At 43.5% G+C, this 23013-nt stretch overlaps 2 protein-coding genes and 1 pseudogene across 4 annotated transcripts in view; 1 reads left to right on the top strand and 2 right to left on the bottom strand.

Annotated features, from left to right (window-relative positions):
* The window catches only part of fer1l4 (fer-1 like family member 4), a gene marked incomplete at both ends in the record, with an annotated part of 61937 nt that extends 56953 nt beyond the window's left edge, over positions 1-4984 (bottom strand). Inside the window, 3 exons of the mRNA XM_083639768.1 lie at positions 137-225; positions 3687-3742; positions 4906-4984. Coding sequence (XP_083495894.1) covers positions 137-225; positions 3687-3742; positions 4906-4984 — 224 coding nt within the window. The remainder of the gene's footprint in view (positions 1-136; positions 226-3686; positions 3743-4905) is intronic.
* A 1466-nt stretch (positions 4985-6450) lies between these two features.
* On the bottom strand, positions 6451-22789 carry ap1s1 (adaptor related protein complex 1 subunit sigma 1). Of its 2 annotated transcripts, none has more exons than XM_083640370.1 (6): positions 22682-22789; positions 17519-17697; positions 14594-14702; positions 14137-14285; positions 13363-13418; positions 6451-9349 (listed from the first exon to the last, which is right to left on the bottom strand). In XM_083640370.1, the coding sequence occupies exons 1-6, from the start codon at positions 22682-22684 to the stop codon at positions 9342-9344; spliced, it is 504 nt and encodes a 167-aa protein (XP_083496496.1). In that variant the 5' UTR covers positions 22685-22789; the 3' UTR covers positions 6451-9341. The 2 variants fall into 2 exon arrangements, with proteins under 2 accessions (XP_083496496.1, XP_083496497.1); XM_083640371.1 differs by having other exon boundaries at positions 6451-7016; positions 14148-14285.
* Positions 15437-16999, top strand: LOC310779866 (succinyl-CoA:3-ketoacid coenzyme A transferase 1, mitochondrial pseudogene; annotated as a pseudogene). The gene has a single exon. The product of its transcript is annotated as a succinyl-CoA:3-ketoacid coenzyme A transferase 1, mitochondrial pseudogene (transcript).
* Positions 22790-23013: the final 224 nt, after the last annotated feature.

The following is a 23013-nucleotide window of genomic DNA, read 5'->3' as shown; positions in this document are numbered from 1 at the left end:
TACCGAAGAGTACCACCGACCCTGGTCACGTCTGTGCGCGTGCGTGTGTGCATGCATGCATGCATGTGTGTGTGCATGCGTGTGTGTGTCTGTGTCTGTGTGTGTACATGCGTGGGTGTGTATGAGTGTGTGTTACCTGTTAGAGAAGATTTTGCTGCAGTTGTAGACGCTGACAGACAAAACCTCGTCTCTGATCACCTTCCCATAGTGAGGCCAGCGGAAATGCTATACACACACACGCACGCATGCACACACACACATACACATACAGTTGATGGATAAAAAGAAGAAGTGATCAATTATAAACTTTAGTCAGTTGTTGTTGCTGTCATTGTTATTATTATCATAATCATCATCATCATCATCATCATCATCATCAATGCCTCTAAGAGAGGAACCACATTCTCTGGGTTGGATCCTATGGGAGAGAACCCATTCTTATTCAGATATCTTGAGGTGAAAGGTCAAGAGACCCCTTTGAAAATGGCCATGCCCGTTTTTTCCCCACGCCATTTTCCCCCTAACTTTGGAGAGTAATTTAACCCCCTTCCTGACAAGAGTGGTAAAGCAGGTGTAAACAATACAATTAGGCCTAATTCCATTAGGTGTTCCAGTGCCAGGGCGCTCATTAATGTTATCGTTACACCCGCTTTACTTCCTGCATTACCACCTTAACAGTTGCTGTGAAAAGGGCCTATAGGCCTCTGAAAGACAGTGACATCGTGCCAGGGTGTCTGTGATTAAAATGGCACAATAACAAGTGCATAAAGTTTAAACCATCATAAAAAGGTGAGTAAACGCTATTTTGTATTTAAAAAGGAAACGGTGTTAACGTGTGTTTACCCTTCACTACAGCCGCTGGACACTTAGATCTAGTTAGAACAGGCTTTGTTCACATAGCTACAGGTTAACTGGAGTTGAACCTGAGTCGTCGACGTCTCACACAGAACTCTGAATGGAACATTTTCCACAAGAACCAGCAACACATTGGGCTTGGCTGGTTTCAGAGGTGTGCAAGCTCGCACGGACACACACACACGCTCGCTCGCTCTCTCTCTCTTTCTCTCTCACACACACACACACACACACACACACACACACACACACACACACACACACACACACACACACACACACGACAAGTGTGGTCACACCTGGAGAGTAAATACTCTGATTCACTACCTGCACAGAAAGAATGACTCACTGAATACACAGTTGGCTACTGTGCTAAATGCCATCACACAGCTAGCTAGCTAGCTACCATGCTAACTACCATTCCAAAGCTATTTACTTTGCTAATTACATCACAGCTAGCTACTGTGCTAACTACCATCACACAGCTAGCTGAGTATTAAGTACCATCACACAGGTAGCTATTGTGTTAACTACCATCACACAGCTAGTAACTGTAGGCTAACGGTAGCCAGTGGCTGTGCTGTGCACTGAGTAAATCTCCCTCTGATGCTATAGCGACAGATGCTAGAGATCAATGCACTTTACATTTATTTTATAGCCTTTTTATTTATTTTAGTCTTTTTATAAGTGATACATTGCCCTGCTGCTATTTGCTTGATCTGCTGCTATTTGTTTTATCTTGAGTTCCTTTAATGTAACCGCTCTCCGCTGTTTTATGTTTCTTTTAAATTGTTTTAAGTGTTTTATGTTTTTTATGCCTCCTCTTACTATATGTTTTATGTGAGGACCACAATGGAAATAAGCCCTCTGACTTTTTTGTGTTTTTATCCTCGGTGATTGATATATTGTCTGTTCTTTCATTACTATATGTACTGTTGTGTTATTTTATTTTATCACCAAATAAATTCATTCATTCATATGGGTTTTTACTTTTTAGCATCCCTGAAATTTGGCATGGAGGTGTGAAGGTGTGTCTGTGTGTTCATTTCAATTGGCTAAAATGGGGGCGGTGGGAGGGGGGGTGCCAATTTCACAATGGAGTGGATGACATCACAATGGATGACATCAATGGAGTCGGAAATTCACATATCTGGTCGCAGAATTCACTCATGTTTACCCTTTATCCTGCAGTGCTCCCGATTGGTCATTTCTCCCATTAATCTCCCGATTTGATATTGATACTTCAAAGAATCTGCTATCATATGAAACTAGAAGACCTAAGGCATCCATTGGTATCAACCATGTCATACTAGCTTGTTGGGAAGGGTGCTAAATCCCGCTCCAAAGTTAGGCTAACTTTTGGCGAGGGAAAACGGGCACGACCATTTTCAAATGGGTCCCTCGACTTCTCACCTCAAGATATCTGAATAAAAATGGGTTGTATGGATATCCACAAGTCTCCCCTTTACAGATAGGGGAGCAGGAGCATTTTTCCACAAGTCAGCATGAATCAGAAAATGGCTGACATCACTGAGGGTGCTTCGACGGATCTGCCGATACTCTGGGGGCCCAGAAAATCTCCCTGTTTTTCACAGCCTAATGTTGACAGGTATGGAACGTCAACACGTCATCACATGACCAACCCTGTCCAATCACATGACCAACCCTGTCCTGTGATGTGGCTCCTGTCTGGACAGGACGGGGTTAAGTTCCCATGATGCCGAGCACCAGACTGACGCTGTGTGTCCCCTGTGTCGAGTCCCCGGAAGAAGAGAGAGAGAAAAAACAGAACAGAACAGAATGGTAGACTAAAGGGTGTGTGTGTGTGTGTGTGTGTGTGTGTGTGTGTGTGTGTGTGTGTGTGTGTGTGTGTGTGTGTGTGTGTGTGTGTGTGTGTGCGTGTGTGTGTGTGTGTGTGTGTGTGTGTGGTACGTATGCGTATGTGTGCTATAGGAGGGGTAATGTATTCTTATCAGCTCCATTAAAATAGTTTCAATCTGAAGCAGACAAAGAACAGCAGCTTCCTTGTGAGAAGGCCTTCATCTCCCAGGCTCCTCTTCTTTGGAACCATCTTCCAGTCTGGGTCCGGGAGGCAGACAACCTCTCCACATTTAAGTGGAGTTTGACTGCAAATGTTCCTCTTTGATAAAGCTTATATGCTGTTATTAGTCTCTCCCCAGAGACTCAAATATGAGTCGCTGCGCTCGGCATACTACATAAATGAGTCTGTGCCGCTTCACAGCCACAGTTGGTATTTGAGGGCGGGTCTAGGGGTATGAAATTGAATGAGTGACAGGTCATAGCACCAATGAGAGAGTGGTTCGAAATGCTCAATGTTGCAGGAGCCAGTTAGATGGGCAGTCTCAGGGTGGGTGGCGGGCAAATCGCAGAGTTGTTACTGATTGGTGAATCCACCACTCACCAATCACTGGCCAAGATTCTGTTCCCAGTTTGGTGAGAGGAGCGTCCCAGACCCTAGTCTCAGCATAAGAACTCTCATGGGTCTGGCGTTGAGACTATGCTGCTATAGGCTTAGGCCCAGTTTACATGACAACGCTCCCTGCATAAATTGACCATTTTGTTGTTGTGTTTGGGCCTTCCGTTTACATGACAACGGCGTTATCGGGGCCTGAAAACGCTAAATAGTGAAACCAGGTTCCAGAGTGGAATTCTTTGCTAACGCCACCCTTAGCATCACCGTGTAAAGTGGAAAAACAAAATTACTTGGAAACCTGTGATGACACGGACCCACTTTGTACATGGAAGACAATGAAAGACAATCAGTGAGCGCACGCACACACATACACATACACACACACAACTGAACCGACCTCATTGAAGACCGCCACACTGTCACACTGCAGGATCCGGGTTTTATGGGTGAAACCTGGAGGATAGACAGACATACAGACAAGCAGGCAGACACACAGGCAGGCAGACAGACAGACAGACAGACAGATAGACAGACAGACAGTCAGGCAGGCAGACACACATGCAGGCAGACAGACAGGCAGGCAGACAGACATAGTCAGACACACATGCAGGCAGACACAGGCAGACAGACAGTCAGACAGGCAGACAGACAAGCAGGCAGACAGACAGGCAGACATGTTAAGAGTAAAGTGTCAATCATTTATGTTGAGCTGCATCTGTAATTTATATAGGCAGTGTAGCTTTCATAAATATATTCGTATCGTATACTGTCACTGTGTAGCTGTATTTTCTTTTGATAAATATCATGTTTAATGATTATTTTAATTACAAGCAGCTTTATGACAGTTAGCTTTCATTCACAATGAGTGTCATGAGCAAGAGGAAGGGTGCAGCCTCAGAAAAGTGAGTTGAGAGCAGTGAGAAAATGAGTAGCATGATGATAGAAGTAGCCTATACAGTATAGCCTCTACAGTATAAGAGATGAGTCAATGTTTCGTCATATATAGATCCTTTCCAAAGAATTAGAATATCATGGAAATAACATGGATAACCGTGTACTTCAGCAGATTGTCAAGCAAAGACGATGGCAGAGATTCAGAGGGACTGGACTGAGGCTGGAGTCAGTAATAACCATAGACTGTATAAATAGGTAATAACTGAGAACTGCTGATTTTCTTCACACTATAATAATTTCTTGAAATACTGTATTGGGGATTTTCTGGAGCTGTAGGCCAAAATTATGAAAAATGAAACAAATAAAGGCTAGAAATATTTCACTTTGTGTGTAATGAATCTATAAACTATGAAAGTTTCACTTTTTGAAAGGAATTATGAAAAAAACTAACCTTGCATGATATTCTAATTTTTTGGAAAGGATCTGTACTGTACATAATAATCACAGAGCTGCCAAGTTTCACCAAGTTTGGAGTGAGACTTCAGGGGAAGTAATTTGAAGTTTTGAAGCCAGATTTAGAGCAATATCTAATTTAAAATTAAGAGGATTACACTGTTGTGATGTCATTATTTGCTAATTTTCTTATGAGTTCTGTATGTGTGTGTGTATGTGTGTGTGCATATGTGTGTGTGTGCATATGTGTGTGTGTGTGTGAGACTGACCTCTGAAGCAGAGTTCAACCTTGCGGTCAGAGCATCCCGGCAGGTTGGAGATCTTCTTCAGGTTCACACTGATGGACATGATACCTGTCTGTCTAGTGTCTGTTTACCTGTCTCTGTCTCCCTTTCTGCCTGTTGTCAATTCAATTTCAATTGAAATTGCTTTATTTGCACAAACAAGAACATGTTGTTGCCAAAGCAGTTTAAGGAAGATTCTAGTGTATGTGTCTGTCTGTCTGGTCACATACTGTCAATGTGTCTCTCCTCGTCTCTCTCCCTCTCCTCTCTCTCTCTCTGTTGGCAGGTAACTGGTGAGCGAGCTGTATGTGTTCTCTGCTTCCACCCTCTGTGTGTGTGTGTGTGTGTGTGTGTGTGTGTGTGTGTGCATAGTGTGTGTCTAGGGGAGTTCCTGTCTGATGTTTGAGAAAGCAAATGGAGTTGCTCAACTAGTTTCATACCCAACACTTGCACACCGCAAAACACACGCAAAACTAGAGCATCTGATTGGTCGGGAGACTCCGTGACATCACTGACCATGATGAACTACAGCATCTCATTGGTCGGGACACTCATCAATGACCAGGACAAACTACAGCATGTCATTGGTCAGGACACTCATGCACGCATGCAGTAGAAACACAGTAAATACATAAGTTTTTTTCTTTGGAGATAGTTTATTGGAGCGATTGGAGTGACTGAAGACCAAACAGAAAAGATAAAAACTACTTTTTTTTCTTACGCTTAGGGATAGGCTAGCCAGTACCAATGACTACCATTCATTGTGCTAAGCTAACTAGCGGGAGGGGCGGGTCGCTATTTTTCTACTACATGCACAAAGAGAAGGGCATCAATCTCCCTGTCTTACTGTACTGTACTTACTTACTGGAAGATGGCAAATCTCCCAAAATGTTCCTTTAAAACAAAGAAGCTCTGCAGGGACAAACTACAGCATCTTATTGGTCAGGATACTCAGTGACCAGGACAAACTACAGTGTCTGATTGGTCGGAGTCGGGACACTCATCAGTGACCAGGACAAACTACAGCGTCTCATTGGTCGGGACACTCAGTGACATCACTTGCAATGCTGTATGTGTATGTGTGTGTGTGTGTGTGCCACGACTCCATTCGGATGAATGTATTTGATATGTTCTATTTTGTGTTCTAAAGGTTCATTCAGCATCTATTTAATTTGCGTTTCCCAACTATCCTTTGCCTTCTCCTGTATTTTGTGCAAAGCCATGTGATTGAACACTGTCTCGGGTGGAGTAGGCCTACATCCTCTGAGCGTTTGTCTTCTTAATTTATCCTGCGCCTTAAAACTCACACGACGCAGATATTTAGAGTACTGTACTGGGCACCATTCAGATAATATATTGAGGTGAAAGGTCAAGGGAGGGACCCCTTCGAAAATGGTTTTTCCCCTCGCCAAAATTGAACCCAACTTTGGAGCGTTTAGCCACACGTTACAAAACAAGCAGGAGACATTGCATTTAGTTTAAAATGTTATTTAATTTCATTATAAAATTACATTCACACATCGAGTCCCTTTTGATAGCCTTAACTGCAGAATGTTATACAAATTCAACATGCCTTGCTTCCCCATGCTAAGGCCCCATTCCAACCCTCTTCACCATTAACTCCCTCCTCCCCAAATCTTTGTCTCGTAAGTACATTAATTGATGAGGTACATGATATCACCCAATTGATAAATTATTTGCATAATATGATAAGCTAATTGGCCACATGAAAAGTAGGATGAAAGGGAGACATTTCCAAAGTAGTCAAACTGGGCATGGATTTGAAATAAAATCTCACCAAAAATGCAGCGCCCTAGGAGAAGAACAAGACTATTCAAGATCTCGAAAGGAATTTAAAGGAATGTCCCTTTTGAAAATAAAATAAAACGTAAAATAAAAAAGTGCAGCAAAAGTCTCAAGTAACCCTAGGAAGCAATATATTTTGCCTGCATTTGAGTCCACAAAAAATTGGTCCTATCGTTGTCCTGTCAACCTACAAACAGCCTTTTCCCTTGTTGTGTTCAGTCCAAAAGTGTGTAGGCAGTAGAAGTTCTCTCTTTGTTGCACACAGGAACATATTTCTGGAAAGTAGACCACTGAGGAGAGATGAAAGGCCCTAACATGAATCACATCTCTGTCTAAAGTATGCAGCTAATCAGCAGCCAATATGACATGTCAGTCTGTACAGTACGTAAGTTATCAGCAGAGTATATTTTCTGTTACTTTGTTTTCTTCCAACTATCTCTTTACATGCTGGCATAGCACCTCCACCCATCTTTATACTCGCATCACATAAAACAATGTGAAATCACACTCTTAAATCAGCCCTTACTCTTTAAACATGTAGGCCTACTTAACATTCAGAGTTCAGTTTATAACATACAGATTATTCACAGAGGATAGCAAAGGATCGCTCACTGCAGTCCCTCTAGGAAATTGTGATTTTTGCGATCACAATAATTAATGAATGCAAATTCAACCAATCTAGGGAGTCGAGGATAATAAGATAATATAAGATAATATAAGTTCCAAGGCTGATTTCGTTCCAACCCTGCCTTGGGGTGTAAATGATACTGTCCTAACTGTCCCACTCTGAAACCACTTACACCCATCTATCCTACAGCTCCATCTCCCAAACACTACACCCCAAACTCTCACAGATGAGAAAAGTCTTGATTGAGAATGCTTCACGCAAATGGACAACATTTTGAGGCAAATGGAGGTAGAAGTTCCAGCAGTAGGGATATAGGATTGAAAAATGTTGCCAAACCCTTGTAGAGAACAGATACAGAGACAAAAATGACAGTGGAAAAATATAAAGTCGAAGTGTTTGCCACTGAATGTTGCCTCTTGCCTGTGTAGTATCATAGATTAAATAAATATCAGATTGATATCAGATTTTAAATAATTGATTAAATTTCACACACAATTTCATCAGAATAGTAAATTAATAGTTTTATCTTCTTCCTAAACTGACTGGACTTCAGGTAAGATAACCAAAGCAGCTTGCAGAAAAACAACAATGTATACAATGTAACAATGTACGGTATACAATGTAACAATTGTATACTGATTCACCGTGGATTGAGAGACACGGCATTTCGATGCTCTGTATGTCACGTTGTAGTAACTGGCAATACAATTGACTTTGACAATGGGTTACCTGAATATAGCTCTTCCAGGTGGAAATCTTGTTGATCTTAAATTATTAATAATGCGGATGACCTATTGTACATTATCCTAACTGTACAGTATGGGGAGTATACTCGCACCCCTCTACAGCATCTTATGGAGTAACCACGTCACACAGAGCATAGCAGGAGCTTCCAGGTGTAACCACACGCAGAAATGCTCTTGTTTTAACTTCAATGAGAGTGGGGCAAGCCTCTAAATCAAACTTTGCTGTGCCGATTGTGGATCGTCCTGGCCGAAGTGGTCTTTCACAAAGAGCTAACAGGAGCATTTAGATTGCCATCGCCCGTAACAGCCAGATGTTAAGCAAAAACAAAAGAGGAAAGAAAAAAAGGTGTATATGATTGATTTTATATATATATATATATATATATATATATATATTATTGTATATATGGGGCCATGATGAGACTTAATGCACTAAAGTGAAATCCTTTCATTTACGTGACTCAGATGAAGAGCGTGAGAGACGCACTGCTCTATCACGCTTCACAACATTGCATAAGGCAGACAGGAAGGTCTGAGAGATCTGTTCACTTACAGTACATACTGTATAGCTGGCCCATACTCAAACAGGGAATTTGAGGCCATAATGCAAATCTTAAATCTCTTTGGTTCATTATCAACAATCCAAAACGAGGCGAATCAACAGCCAGGTAAAACCCATCCTGATAACGTGAGCTCACATTGCGAAGCTCTAGGTATCAGTCTGGACTTCCAGCCGTCGACAGCCATTTCCTGAAATTAATATAACCCAGCCAATCAGGGCCGCAGCTGGCAAAACAATAATGGCGTCTCCGCAACGAGCGGTAACGTTAATGTTAGTAGAGTAAACGCAGCCATATGTGCAGTTATTGCAGAAATAGACAACAATTAAACAAGAATATGCACCAGCCGAGTTCCTCTTTCTTCCGAGTGGATTTGGCGACACCGATTGGCTAAAGGAGTTGTCTGTCAAGGTAGGTACTCCCGCCCACTGAAATCAACGTGGACGGCTTGGATGTGAGATCACGTGATCAGGATGCTTTTGACCAGGCTAGCTAATCAAATAGAGACTGGTGTGTTATGCAAGATGAACCAATCACATATCAATAAATCAATGAATGAATTCTGAATAGCAAATCAGCCCAACTCTTGATGAAGAAATCCAGTGTCAACATGGATACTGTCAGTTGTCGTTCAGATAATGTAAATAATATACTGAAGAACAGATGTTGCAGGCCAACACTTCAGGATTCTGGAGTGTTAGAAGAACAGGTATTATAGTTGATTAAAATGCTGAGTTTTCCACCTATTTTGTCCAAAAATCAGTCAAATTGTAAAAATGCAGAGGCTTAAGTATGGCTCCAACAGCAGTATCCACCATGGTCATTGTGTTGTTATTAACTCTTATAGTAGTAACTAAATAGCAAAGCTGGATGCCACTGGTGCGTTATTTCGAATCCCACATAGGTTACGCCAAAACCACGCCGTGTGCCCGCCTACGCAGCAGTCAAGCTCCAGGTGCGCTTAGAAGCCGACTGACAAGGCCTCAGTCTGCATGCAGCTCGGCGTGCTGCCAACATGATTTCGGTAAAAGGGTAAATTAACAATGTTTTTACTAATTGTTCTCCATCAAAACCTGTTAGCAAAACTAACAGTTAGATTGTCCTGATTGATTTCACCATTGGTTGATGGTACTTATTTCGCAACTTTTTTCATCTCTTCTTAATCTGATATTTGAGGCAATAATGATCTTTCTCCTCAGAAAGCCCTGTGAGAAAATCGCATCAACCTGTAATATCTCTGGGTTTCCTGTTTTATTTTGAAGGTCTGCTTTGAATAGATAACTTAGCCATTTTCACTTCCCACCGAATTCACCCACTCAGTTTGTGTAACACAGGTGGTCCAGTGACAGGGCCCTCGTTAGTTTTGCTTGCATCTTAGACACAAAATGGGTCAATTGGGTGGGAAGTGGAAAAGGCTAATGGTATATTATAGGCTAAATAGTATGATTTCAATATTGATATGTACACAAGATAAAGTAAATAAATTTTAAATGTAATTTAGAATATCTTGGGTTGCATTAGGCTACAGCACACGTGTTTATGCTGGTCTTTTGCAAATGCTTCATTTGATTAACAATTTACTCTTGTGTTTTGTACTCATATATTTGTTTCCGCAGCTACAGGGGCGGCTGTAGCTCAGGAGGTAGAGCGGGTCGTCCACTAATCGCATTGGATAAAAGAGGTCGGTGGTTCGATTCCCGGCTCCTCCAGTCTGCATGTCGAAGTGTCCTTGGGCAAGACACTGAACCCCAAATTGCTCCCGTTGGTGTGCCAGCACCCTGCGTGGTAGCCTGCCGCCATCGGTGTGTGAATGGGTGAATGTACCTACTGACTGTAAAGCGCTTTGGATAAAAGCGCTATATAAATGCAGGCCACTTACCATTTACCATGTTTGGCCGGTACACAAACACCGGTTTGGCATCTGTTAGATCTAGAGCCATCCGTAGAGCTGCCAGGCATGCCGGCCCTGCTATCCATGCACAGCCAACCGCAGTGGTGAGACGCAGGGTACCCTTGGGGGGGGAAGACGCCGCCTTGCCGCTGGATGCCCCACAAAGGTCACAACAGGACCTGATCATGTTTACAGCCAGATAAAATGTCTGCTTGTTGAAGCTTGGGGCTAAAGCACCTGGATCTTTTCATCTTTTAAAATAAAGATGTTTAAAAAACTATTGCTTGTTACATTTTCAGTGCTGTACCTTTTCTCTGGGTAGGAATTGAGCTTGAAATTAACTGAGCTGCTCATTTTTGGGGACTGTGAGCTATAGCTCAAAGCTCAAAATATGAGCTATGAACGTGAACTTGTTCATTCTAATCTGTGTGAGCTGAACTTTGAGCTAGCTCTAGTGAAGTGTGAGCTTGCACAACACTGTTTATATTATTGCATGTGTTTGTAGATTGTTGGGACTTCACTGGCCTGGAACAAACGGCTGGACTGGAGGGAATGAATCTGTGCCAAAAAAAAGAAGCTAGGCCTATGTGCTGTTTAATTTTATATTTTTCATTTGCAAGTTAAAGAACTGGGCTCCTTTGACGCTTTAACTAAAGCCCTGAATTTTACAATGATTATTATGCTTAAAAATCGATTGTTTTTGGTTGTAATTTGGTTAATACACTAAGGAAGGTATGTGACCATAATTCATTTCATTGTCCGCTCTCAAGAGCAATTCAGTTGGTTAATGAAATCGCTGGGCTGCGTGCCGTGCAGTGTTTGGCGTGTGGGAGATTCCAGCTGTCAGAAGACAAAAGACTTGCTCCTGGCCAATCCCGGCGCTTGACTGCTGCGTAGGCGGGCACAGGGCGTGGTTTTGGCGTAACCTATGTGGGATTCGAAATAACGCCTCGGCCACTGGTACCTCAATCTAAAAATGGGTGAATAGAGTGCCTATAAGTCACGCCCTCTTCCAGATTCGGCATGGGGCCTAAGATTTCATTCCCCATTCATTTTCCCATAGACGTTTCTTAAAATCCTTCTAAAAATAGTTTTACTTGGAGGGGGGGGGGGGGGGACAAAAAACAAAACAATTCAGCTATATTCAGAATCACGAGAGACCATATTAACTCATTGAGTGCCATGGACGAGTATGTTCGTCAATTGGTTTAGTAACGTAGAGTGCCAAGGACGAGTATGTTCGTCAATTGCGTTTTTTGACGGTGGGACGTGCATCAAAGCCAGATCCATCTCCTGTGAAAGTATGGTGGCTGTTGAATGTGTAAAAGCTATTTTAGGGACCCATTAGGTGGCGACAGTGCTCTCCAGATTACAGAAAGGCGAGGAAAAAACAGAGAAGAAGTCGTTGGGGAAACGGAAATCGCATCGCATCCGTATGCATCGATATGCATGAAGCATAACGTTAGCTCTGCCTGCAGCAGCCAATCTGCTGCCACAATTGAGCACCTCCGTGTCCGCTGCGATAGCCCATCCACATGATTTTGTTATTAGTTGTTATTATTCTCAACTGGAAGCATGGGAGCCGGTGACAAATACACGCGGAACGCTGTAAAAAAGCTGGATGTAGCAGACTTTTCAGTGCAGAGCAAACGCAGCAGAAAGCCCCAGAGACACTCCCACACGGAGGAGGAGTGTGCAGTTGAGGGGGTAGGGGCACGCAGAGCAGCATACAACACTGACCCAGACAGACCCAGACAGCAGGACAGGATTGGCAAACGCAAGCTAGAATATCTGATGCCCACCAGCAGTAAATCAAGACCAGCAAGAAGCTGCAACCAGCAGCGCACGCAGGGGCCAGCGCTGCTGGTTGCAGCTAAAAAATATTGTTTTGCCAAACAAAATTCCTTGGTTTTCGCTGTTCTATTGAAGGAAATTATTTTTGAGGTGTGACTACATCAGAAAATATTAGCTTCAGTCAGTGATGTGCATGAAATGTTTAATTTCACAAAAGGCTCATTATCTCAGCTTCTAGAAAAAAACGGCTGTTTTTGGTTAAATCAAGCTATCTTCTCCGGCTGATAACTAAAGAACGGAAAATGATATCAATAAACCTGTTTTTGCTGATGATAGAAGAGAGTCTCATCGTTCTTTTTGCTTGTTCGGTGTTTACATAGTAATATCACACAATATTCTGTGGGCCTCGAGAAATCACTGAAAACGCTCTGAAACTCTGGCACTGGGAGCGTCCGTTCTCCAAAAGTGGCTGGCACTCAATGAGTTAACATTACACTCGAATGAAAAACAAAAAAGTTTAGTATTGGTCCCATGCTGAACCCGGAAGGGCACCCCCCCCCCCCACACACACACACAACACCCAGTTCAACCCAGTACCATGAGATGTCGTTATAGAGAGCTTGAAACTGCTGGCAAGATCTAAGGTTCTGCCAGTAATCATAGTCTAATGTAGTCTTATCAAGCTTAATTCACTAAAAAGTTTAAGTGGAAGTCCTGCCTCTAGCCACAGGAAGTCCCTCCCACTTAAGATACACACACACACACACACACACACACACACACACACACACACACACACACACGGTTGAACAGTCTCTCTATGCAACGCCTCTCTATCTCCCATCCAGCCCTGTACAGCAGTACCGAGAGCCACAGATAGAGAGGTTGAACCTGGTCCAACGCTTCCTGTCCAAGCCTCTTCAACCCCCGGTTTCAGACCCCCTCCCTCCCCAAGTCATCCAGCCCTGTGCGTTGAGTCCATAGTCTCTGTCAATGGTGTTGTGTCATAAGGTGCACCTGCTGTACTACGCCAGGCCCATCTCCTCCAGTACACTCCTGGGCGACTCATCTTCCTGCAGAGGGGGACAGAGACACAGACAGAGAGAGAGAGATAGAACAGAAAGGAGAGGAAATTGCTTGAGAATTTTCACAGAGTTTCAGTTTCTGTTAAAAAGCACACACTAGCCTCAGCAGCCTGTACTTAGTATGTTAGAATAAAACCTATGATTTATTTACACACAGATAGGCTGCTAATGTCATGAGCCACAGGCTACTATTGGCAGCTTCAATCCTCAAAATATCACTAGGCCTGCACGATATGAGGAAAATCTGCGATGTGCGATAACATTGTTCAATATAGCGATGACGATATGACTTGCGATAAATAAACAAATATTAAAGTATGCATATTAGCTATACAGTTCCTATGTCTTTCTGCTTTAATAATGCTAACATAGACCCCAAACATAGCCTATGCCCACTGAATAAAGAAATTAAATACACACTGACTCTAGCTGAAACTACACACAGCGTGTTTGGGCATTCGCAGAGGGGTGGAGCGCACTGTTGCAAGGGAAAGGTGTACGCTGGATTTACAACACAAGACAAAATGATCAGATGCTGAGTGGAAATACATGACGCATGTAAATAAAACCACTTTTGTTATTCATTGCGTTTCAGGCAGTCTTTGCGATGTGTTTATTGCGCATGTTCATATTGTGATGGCGATGAAAATACGATTAATTGTGCAGCCCTAATCACTACCCAGGTGAGTGAACCCCTCTCCCTCACACGTCCAGTACCTCCTGCAACAGGTCCGCTTGTTCGATGGCTTTGAGGACGCTCTTCTTGGACGTGTCCTGGATCTCTCCTCCCATGAGGAACTCATCCAGGATGAAGTAGGCCTTCTCAAAGTTAAAGATGATGTCCAGCTCACACACCTACACAAGTCAAGACAGAAGATAGCAAAACAGTCATATCATTAGACTGGATCAATGCAACCGTCTGCATGGAAAGGGTTATACATTATGCACGGTACAATGAGGTCAATGAGGTAGTGCCCTCTGGAGGTCGAAGCATCAATCTGTTTGGTGGAACATCTTCAAATTTCAGACAAAATTGAATATGATCCAGGTATAATTTTCCCTCCTCTGTAGACCCCTGGACTAAAGAGAGAAAGCAGAAGAGAGAGCAAGACAGAGGTAGAAAAGGAGAGAGAGAGAGAGAGAGAGAGAGAGGAGTGACTCACGCTGCCAAAGTATTTATCCAGCAGCTCAACAAAGCGGTGGATGACTTCAAGGGTGATCAGCTCATTGTCCTGCTCCTCTACTGCACAGCAGAAATACAGACTGGCATACCTACACACACACACACACACACACACACACACACACACACACACACACGAGAGAGGAAGAACATCTTCTCAATATAATGCCATCTGATTCATATGACAAACGCCTACTTTTGAACATCAAATATGCATGTAAAAAAATCACACAAACAAACAGGGAGGGACACGCCCTCTTCCCCTCTCTCTGTCTGACAGCCTTCTGTCATGGAGCAGCATTCATTCACCTGCTGAGTGACTGAACAGTGGAGCAGACCTTCTCTCCAGGGGGTTTCCACTGCAGAGAGAATGGAGACTGCACCCCAAGGTAGCTATGATGTGATGTACTCTCACAGACCTGAAGGGGGACATCCCTGATGATGTCAATATCTATGGCATCATCAGTGATGTCATCAGTGAGGATCACATCATTTATGACATCATTGATGAAGTCATAAATCCTTCCCTGCAGAGGCCATAATTAGGAGTGGTAGTTCATTTGCCAGACCACTTCAGATGCCAGCCAATCTTATTTTTTACAGGCATTATTCATTCACTTAAGTGTGTGAGCTAACTTTACAGTACAGAAAATAAATAAAGCTCGCACACTGCAGAGGCTCCAGTTTAGGTGTTTTTTTATTTGACACCGCTAACTTTACAGTAGCAACAATTGTGCCCGTTCAGCCTACATCATCACTAGTCAACGTCAACCGAATGGAAGCTCGGGCACTCAGCTCATCCCAGTTTAGCTAAAAAAACAACATGGCGACCTTCAAAGTGTTGTACAGAGTGGAGAATTTACTCTCCAAAAATCGGTCTGGCCCATGCAGAACCCACTTCTTGAGCAAGACCTGTGGCTGTTACTTTTCCACTTCCAGTCAGAGAGATTCAAAGTTCTACTCGGACCCTACGGAAGCCGTGGAAGACATCCCGAGTGGATCCACTATTCTGGTGGGAGGCTTTGGGTTGTGCGGTATCCCAGAGAATCTTATCAACAGCTTACTGAAGACCGGTGTTAAGGGTCTCACAGCAGTCAGCAACGAAGCTGGAGTGGATAACTTTGGCCTGGGCCTCCTCCTCCAGACCAAGCAGATCAAGAGGATGATCTCGTCGTACATTGGGGTGAACGCGGAGTTTGTGAGACAATATCTAGCTGGGGAGCTGGAAGTAGAACTGACGCCACAGGGCACCCTGGCAGAGAGGATCAGGGCAGGGGGTGCCGGGGTTCCTGCCTTCTTCACAGCCACTGGCTATGGTACACTAGTCCAAGAGGGAGGCTCTCCCATCAAATACAATAAAGATGGCACCATTGCCATTGCCAGCGAAAAGAGAGAGGTGCGCGAGTTCAATGGCAGGAACTACATCATGGAAAAGGCCATCACCGGGGACTTCGCTCTGGTCAAGGCCTGGAAGGCCGACAAGGCTGGAAACGTTGTTTTCAGGAAAACAGCCAGGAACTTCAACCAGCCCATGTGCAAGGCAGCCAAAACCACCATAGTGGAGGTGGAGGAGGTGGTGGATGTCGGGACGTTCGCTGAGGAGGACATCCACATACCCAGCATCTATGTCCAGAGGATCGTTCAGGGAGCCAGCTTCGAGAAGAGGATAGAGAGACGCACGGTAAAGAAGAGCCACGACGCAAAGCCCAAACCGAAGACGGACTCCGATGTCGTCCGGGAAAGGATCATTCGCCGGGCTGCTCTGGAGTTTGAGGACGGGATGTACGCCAACCTTGGCATTGGCATCCCCATGCTGGCCAGCAACTTTATCAAATCGGACATCACTGTACACCTCCAAAGTGAGAATGGTGTTCTGGGTCTGGGCCCATACCCTACAGAGGAGCAGGTCGATGCGGACCTGATCAATGCTGGGAAGGAGACGGTCACCGTGCTCCCCGGAGCGGCCTACTTCTCTAGTGACGAGTCATTCGCCATGATCAGAGGGGGTCACCTCGACCTGACAATGCTGGGAGCCATGCAGGTGTCCAAGTTTGGAGACCTGGCCAACTGGATGATTCCTGGCAAGGTGGTGAAGGGAATGGGGGGAGCCATGGATTTGGTGGCCGCTGGGATCAAGGTGGTGGTCACCATGCAGCACTCAGTCAAGGACGGGAAGCACAAGATTTTGGACAAATGCAATCTGCCGTTGACGGGGAAGCAATGCGTTGATCGGATCATCACGGAAAAGGCCGTGTTTGATGTGGATAAGACGAAGGGCCTGACTCTCATAGAAGTGTGGGAGGGCCTGACGCCTGAGGACATCAAGGCATGCACGGGCACCGATTTCCGGGTGTCTCCCAACCTGAGGCCCATGCAGCAGATCTAAGAGGGCTTGGAAGGGGATCTGAGAAGTGCTGACCGTGAGGGCGGCGAAGAGGAGAATCCCGTTTTATTTTCCTTTTGTGTCTTTTCCTTTTGTGTTTCCTCGTGTGTGATATTCAGATGATTCTAGATGAGCCTAAGAAGAGTCAAAGAAGCACATACAACTTGAAGCTCAGTTCCCTGGCAGTCAGCATGCAAACATAGGGTTGGAGGATATAGCCAAAGAATGTATTGATATAAAACATTTCATATCAGTTGATATCGATAATTGTTGATCATTTTTAATTACCCATTCATAATAAAGACCACAATTATTATTATTTTTTTTTTTTAACCACGTTATTTATCAATGCACACAGGTAATTATTTGTTTGTGTGCTTTTGCTTATAAATGCTCAGACTAACATTAACAGGTACTGTAGGATACCATTATGGCCGTCCTGGCTTTGTACTAATCTAGACAATTTGTTAGCTCACAGCTAACAAGCATGGAAGTAGCGCTCGAGGAGCTTGAGCTTCTTACCTTTTATAAACGATCTTGAGGTCCCGCCACTCCAGGAAGCTGCACATCTTGGGTTTGCGGGCCAGCACCACCTGCATCAGCTCCCGGACCATCTTCTTCTTGTCCCGCTCAGAGGTGGCCGTGTACCACTTCTGCAGCCGCAGCTTCCCCTGCCGGCTGAACAGCAGCATGAAACGCATCTAAAGCAGAGACAGAGACAGAGACAGACAGAGACAGAGACAGACAGGGACAAAAAGAAGAAGAACAAAGGAAAACATTAATGAGAGACGGCATATAACCATGCAATATCTGGAGAGACATATCTGGATAAGCCTTTGTTTACAATCCTGTGTGGCTTATATATTTACTGTACATTGTACATTCTTACGTTATATACATTTTTAAAACACTGTACACCACACTTATTGTATATAGTTGTTACTGTACATTTTGCTAATGTCTAAATCAGCGCTTCCCAAATGGTGTGCCACGGCACTTCAAGAAACAAGGCTAGGTGGAAACCTAGCATACGGCCAGCGCGGAAAAGCGTTGACGAGCCTGTTGGCTGTAGCAGGCAGCTGCATTGTTAATGTGAAGGGCTCTCAGTGGCAAAAGTATTAAGGATATCATGGGAAAATCTTGTCAATTTTTTTCGTGAGGTTTGGAGCTTTGTTTAGCAAGAATCTGCAGTAGCTGTTTACAGTACCGTTTACAAAAAAAAAAAATTAACATAGGCTATAATATTATAGGCTGTGTGTGGTAGTTGAAACATAGTTTCAAGTTGACGTTTATTTATGTTTGTAGTTGAAACAAAAACATAAATACTGTAGGCTACATACAGTACAACACAAAAGGCTGTTATTTACCCTTTGTCGCCACCTGGTGAGTAAATATATATGTAACTAAAACCATTAAAATTGACAACCGGTCCTTGACTTTTTTTCCCCATGCATCTACCGGTCCTTGACACAAAAAAGGTTGGGAACCCCTGGCCTAGAGCACATAAGAAAACAACATCAGGCCGAATGGCCGTCATACTTCAAAACGGCTAGGTCTAAAGAGGCGCCTTATATTTAAGAATGGATGACCCTAAACAATTTAAACTAGGAGTCATATCCATTAGTGAGCAGCACAGGAGATATAATAGGACAACAATTGGAACCCAAAATAACAGTAGCATAGGACAGAATAGAATAGAATGGACATACATAGGACCATACAACAACAGTTCTGTCTCAATAGGACCAAAGCACATTAGAAAAACTAAAAACGGACGGTGTGTGCAAAGGGCTTAAAGGTGTAGCAGCGTTCATCGATTTCATTCCCCTTCATTAAGGCAGTGCCTGATTGGCTGGCAGCTCGGCCTGACCTCCCCATTAACCTTGGCTCACATCCCGTTGACCACTTTACTCTTCAGAGATGTCTTACACTCACCTGTGAATGTCACCTTATAAAATAGCATAAAATAGCTTCATACTCTTTCCGTGTGTGTGTGTGTGTGTGTGTGTGTGTGTGTGTGTGTGTGCGTGTGCGTGTGCGTGCATGTGTGCATGTGAGTGATAGAGTCCACGATGCCATCTATGCACAAGAATAGCCCTGTTAGCTGTACCAGATTCACTAATGGAATGCAGGAGGCAGTCCCTTCAGGTCTATCTATTCAGGCCATTCAGTTCAACACAACCCCATCATTCGCTGTGTGTAGGGTGTGTAGGGTGTGTGTGTGTGTGTGTGTGTGCGCGCGTTGTGCGAGTGCTGTCAGTATCGCTAGGTTTTAACAGGAGGAGGCAATCGTAAATAGCAAAACAGGGACATAGCCTAGGTTCTGTAAAGTTTATTTATAGTTCTGTAAAGTTTATTTATAGATGGTTTTCACCAGCTGCAACCCCACAGCACTTCCTTTTTCTCAGCTTCTTCCTCTGTGTTTTATGGCGGTTGGCATCCTTAAATGTTGCATTACGCCACCTGAAATGTACCATCTTCACAGTGCTAACTATTTAGTGTCCACTTTCTCAGCTGTTCAGGGGGAAAACACTGACATTGCCTACATCTATTTCTATTTTTTATTTTTGCTATACATTTAAATCAAAAGATCGGCCTATGCGTGCAATAACGTACTGATAGTCAGCTCACTCCGTAACATGTAGCTTTTATTAGCCTCTCAGGCTAGCTCCGGACCAGACAACAATGCTTCCTACTACCCAGAGTGTGCACATCTTTCTGACAGGGGTGGTTGTTATGGCAACTATCAACAACAACAACAACTACTACTACACGACATAAAGACCGAAATAGGCTACGTTGTTACTGTGTCTGTCGGAGACAGGGCCTAACGTTAAAGTCCCTGGAAACCAAAATCCACAAAAACCTTCTAACTATTAAATTGAGTGTCTTATGTGAGTAATTGTGTGCTTCAGAAATTAATTGACATTACTTTCAACCCTAACCCCAAAAATCGACACTTTTCTACAAGGTCTGGATTTCCATTTCCTCATTGAAGAGAGCGGTGCGCGCGGTGCTAAAATGCATCATCTTATCACGTCATAAGATTTAATCGAATCACACACACGCATGCACGCACGCACGCACACACACACACACACACACTGACACACACAGTAGCGCAGAGATCTCTTCCTCTCTGTAAACCCTCTCTGTCTGTGCTATGTGCCGAGCAACGCGCGAACACACACACACACACACACACTCCATCTCGCTTTCCTTCTCTCTCTCTCCGTTAACGGAGAGAGAGGTCTCCTCCGAGCAGGTCTCCTCCAGAAGGTCTCCTCCGAGAGAGAGAGAGAGAGGAGACCTGCTGCAGACGGGACACGCCCACACAGCCGTGGGAGAAAATACACTCTAAAATCTAATTGATTCTCATGACTTTTGCCATGACTGTCAAACCTAAATTTATATACTTTGCGAAGTTCATCATTGTTCAAATTTGGCTGGTGGCTTATTAACATAGGTTCCTGTGATGTGATTAACTCAAAATGCTAAATAATAAAAAAATATTTCTGGTTTCCAGGGACTTTAACATTTAATATGAGCCGAATATCAGCCTGCGCTCAGCTATGTATACAGGAAGTAAACCGGATATTCAGGTGGGTTGTGACGGTTGTTAATGTTATCAAGTTAAAACCGTCTATAGATTTGAGCTAGAATATCTAGGTCTAGGACATATACTGTACAACTACAACAGCTATGGAGAGAACATCAGACCAAACTCCATTAAAGAATCTGGCAAATCAATATAGCCTGACTTCTGGCAAAGGTACACATAAAGGTCCTTTTTTTCCCTTTCTTTCGTGTGATTAATTTGCATGTTAATATTTTTAGAACCTTTATCCAGTCGATGCAACTGTGCATACCAATGGCGAAATTCCACTGAGTGAAATTGCCGCACTTATTGGCGATTTTTTAGAAATTCGCTTCTGACAGGTACACAGGTGATTGGCAGGTGGGTCAGAATTCACCTCACAATTTTGTGCTATTTATTCCGTGGCTCTTGCTGTGTAATGGCCTTAACTCATATCATGACTTATGACTCTTTACAAATCAGTATTTTTTAATATAATAAATAAAGCTTGGCATATTGTTTGTTATACCCAGAATTAAAGATAGGATCATAACTTGTAAAAGTAATAAGTCAAGTTCTACAAGCTATGTTCTTTTGCCAATAACCAAAGCAACACTTGACGTCAGATTTCTGAATAGAGTTTGGCAAGATGTTCTCTGCATACAAGACCAAATGCATGTATCACGGCTAGAGGAAAGCTAAACAGTACAGCTACACAAACTGATGTTTCACCGCTATACATGTCATGACATGGACATTTAGCTCATAGGCAAATTCTTAGTTTACAATACAACCATGAAACTCATGACACATTGCAGTGACTTTGGAACTGACACAGCTTTAGCAAAACTCTACAATTCACACACTCAATGCACAAATCTACTGCCTACGAGTTGGCTTTACTTACGTCTGATTTCTATCAGGCTTGGCTTTCTCTCTACGCTCTATCTGACAGAGAGAAGGAGAGAGGTGTGTTTCATGTTTGTCTATAGCAGCACGACACTTGAACATTTGGATAAAGGATATTTGCATAATGCCTGGGGAGTAGCCATTTGTCTGGTACCTATAGTTGTTGTATGCTGTAATCAACGATTACAATTTGTATGTGTCTGATAGACGAAAACTAATAGTGTGGACTATTGCTCATTTGTCCTCAATGGCCAAAACCTAAAGGAAAAGCCTCATGGTGCTATTCAAATTGAAAATGCATATGTGCTAGCCTTGGAAAATGCGATTGCGAATTAAAATACTGGCCATTAAGAGACTAGTGATCAGGTCAGGGCAATGCATTCAAGTTGTATGTTGGCGAGCATTTAGCAAGAGGCAGTTGAATAACCATCAGGTCTACTGCTAACTGTCACCTTCAGTGTTGTTGACACTGCCTGGAACCTGAGGCTATATAAACTCATCATTAGCTATGCTAAACAAGTCAGTGGAAAGCTAAAACGTCACTCTCTTAGTTTGTCAATTCAAACGTCATTGTAGATCACTCTTAGAAAGACAGTGCAGTGGCTTGGAGAGCTACAAGCTGTGTTCAATATATAGGCCTATTTGAGAGCTTGTGTAAGGAAAGGCCTCCTGACATGAGGCAGGTGAAAGCAGCGCAGGTGGAAGTGGAACATTTAAAGAGCGAAAGTCACGCCCACTTCCGAGTTAGGCATAGCACCAAGATATTTCATCCGCCATTTACGTTCCTATAGACATTTCGTAAAATGCTTATGCAAATAGTTTTACTTAGTCAAGCCAAACGTTTCTATATTTAGAAACAGGGGAGAACACTAGAACTTTTCACTCGGACCAAAACGTTTAAAAAAATACTTTTTTCGAATTTGTTCTGTTGTTTTGGTCTGAGTGAAATGTTCTGTGGTCTCTTGTGATTCTAAATATAGCTGAATCGCTTGGTTTGACTACGTAAGTAAAACTATTTTTTGTAAGCATTTTACGAAATGTATGGGAAAATAAATGGCTTGGTGGTGCGTATGCCTAAACCGCAAGTAGGCGTGACTTTGGCTCTCGTCACTCTCTTCCTGAAACCATACACCTTGCTAGTAGTATTAGCATGAGCTAACTCAGCTGCTGCCTGTGTGGAGCGAGTCAGAAGTACTCACCATTATTTATGCTTCTTTTCAAGACGAGCGGAACGCTTTGGACACACTCTACTCTAAACGGCTTGGTCCAGTATATCTGTGTATCCAGAGCAGGCAGCGTTAGCAGTCCATATCTGTGTGAGGGAAACACCAGCAGGGACTTGACTTGAACCCATTCAGCTGGAACAGTCAGCTGTTCCGCCGCCTGCTGCGCATGCGCACTGTGCGTTATAATGCTGCGTTCAGTGCACGTAAGAAAGTCAGAAATCCCCCTCCAACCGTATGTGTGTGTGTGTGTGTGTGTGTGTGTGTGTGTGTGTGTGTGTGTGTGTGTGTGTGTGTGTGTGTGTGTG

This window comes from Poromitra crassiceps (genome assembly GCF_964638095.1).
Source record: "Poromitra crassiceps genome assembly, chromosome: 7".
NCBI classification, from domain to species: Eukaryota; Metazoa; Chordata; class Actinopteri; order Beryciformes; family Melamphaidae; genus Poromitra; species Poromitra crassiceps.
The sequence above is the reverse complement of the archived record's forward strand: the minus strand, read 5'-3'. Positions and strand labels throughout refer to the sequence as shown.

What these genes read in the sequence shown, in the direction of transcription:
- ap1s1 (XM_083640370.1), bottom strand. An exon ending in CTCAAGATCGTTTATAAAAG is followed by an intron (nt 14,703 to 17,518) that starts GTAAGAAGCTCA and finishes GTGTGTGTGTAG; the next exon opens with GTATGCCAGTCTGTATTTCT. An exon ending in TTGCAGGAGGTACTGGACGT is followed by an intron (nt 13,419 to 14,136) that starts GTGAGGGAGAGG and finishes CCCCCTCTGCAG; the next exon opens with GAAGATGAGTCGCCCAGGAG.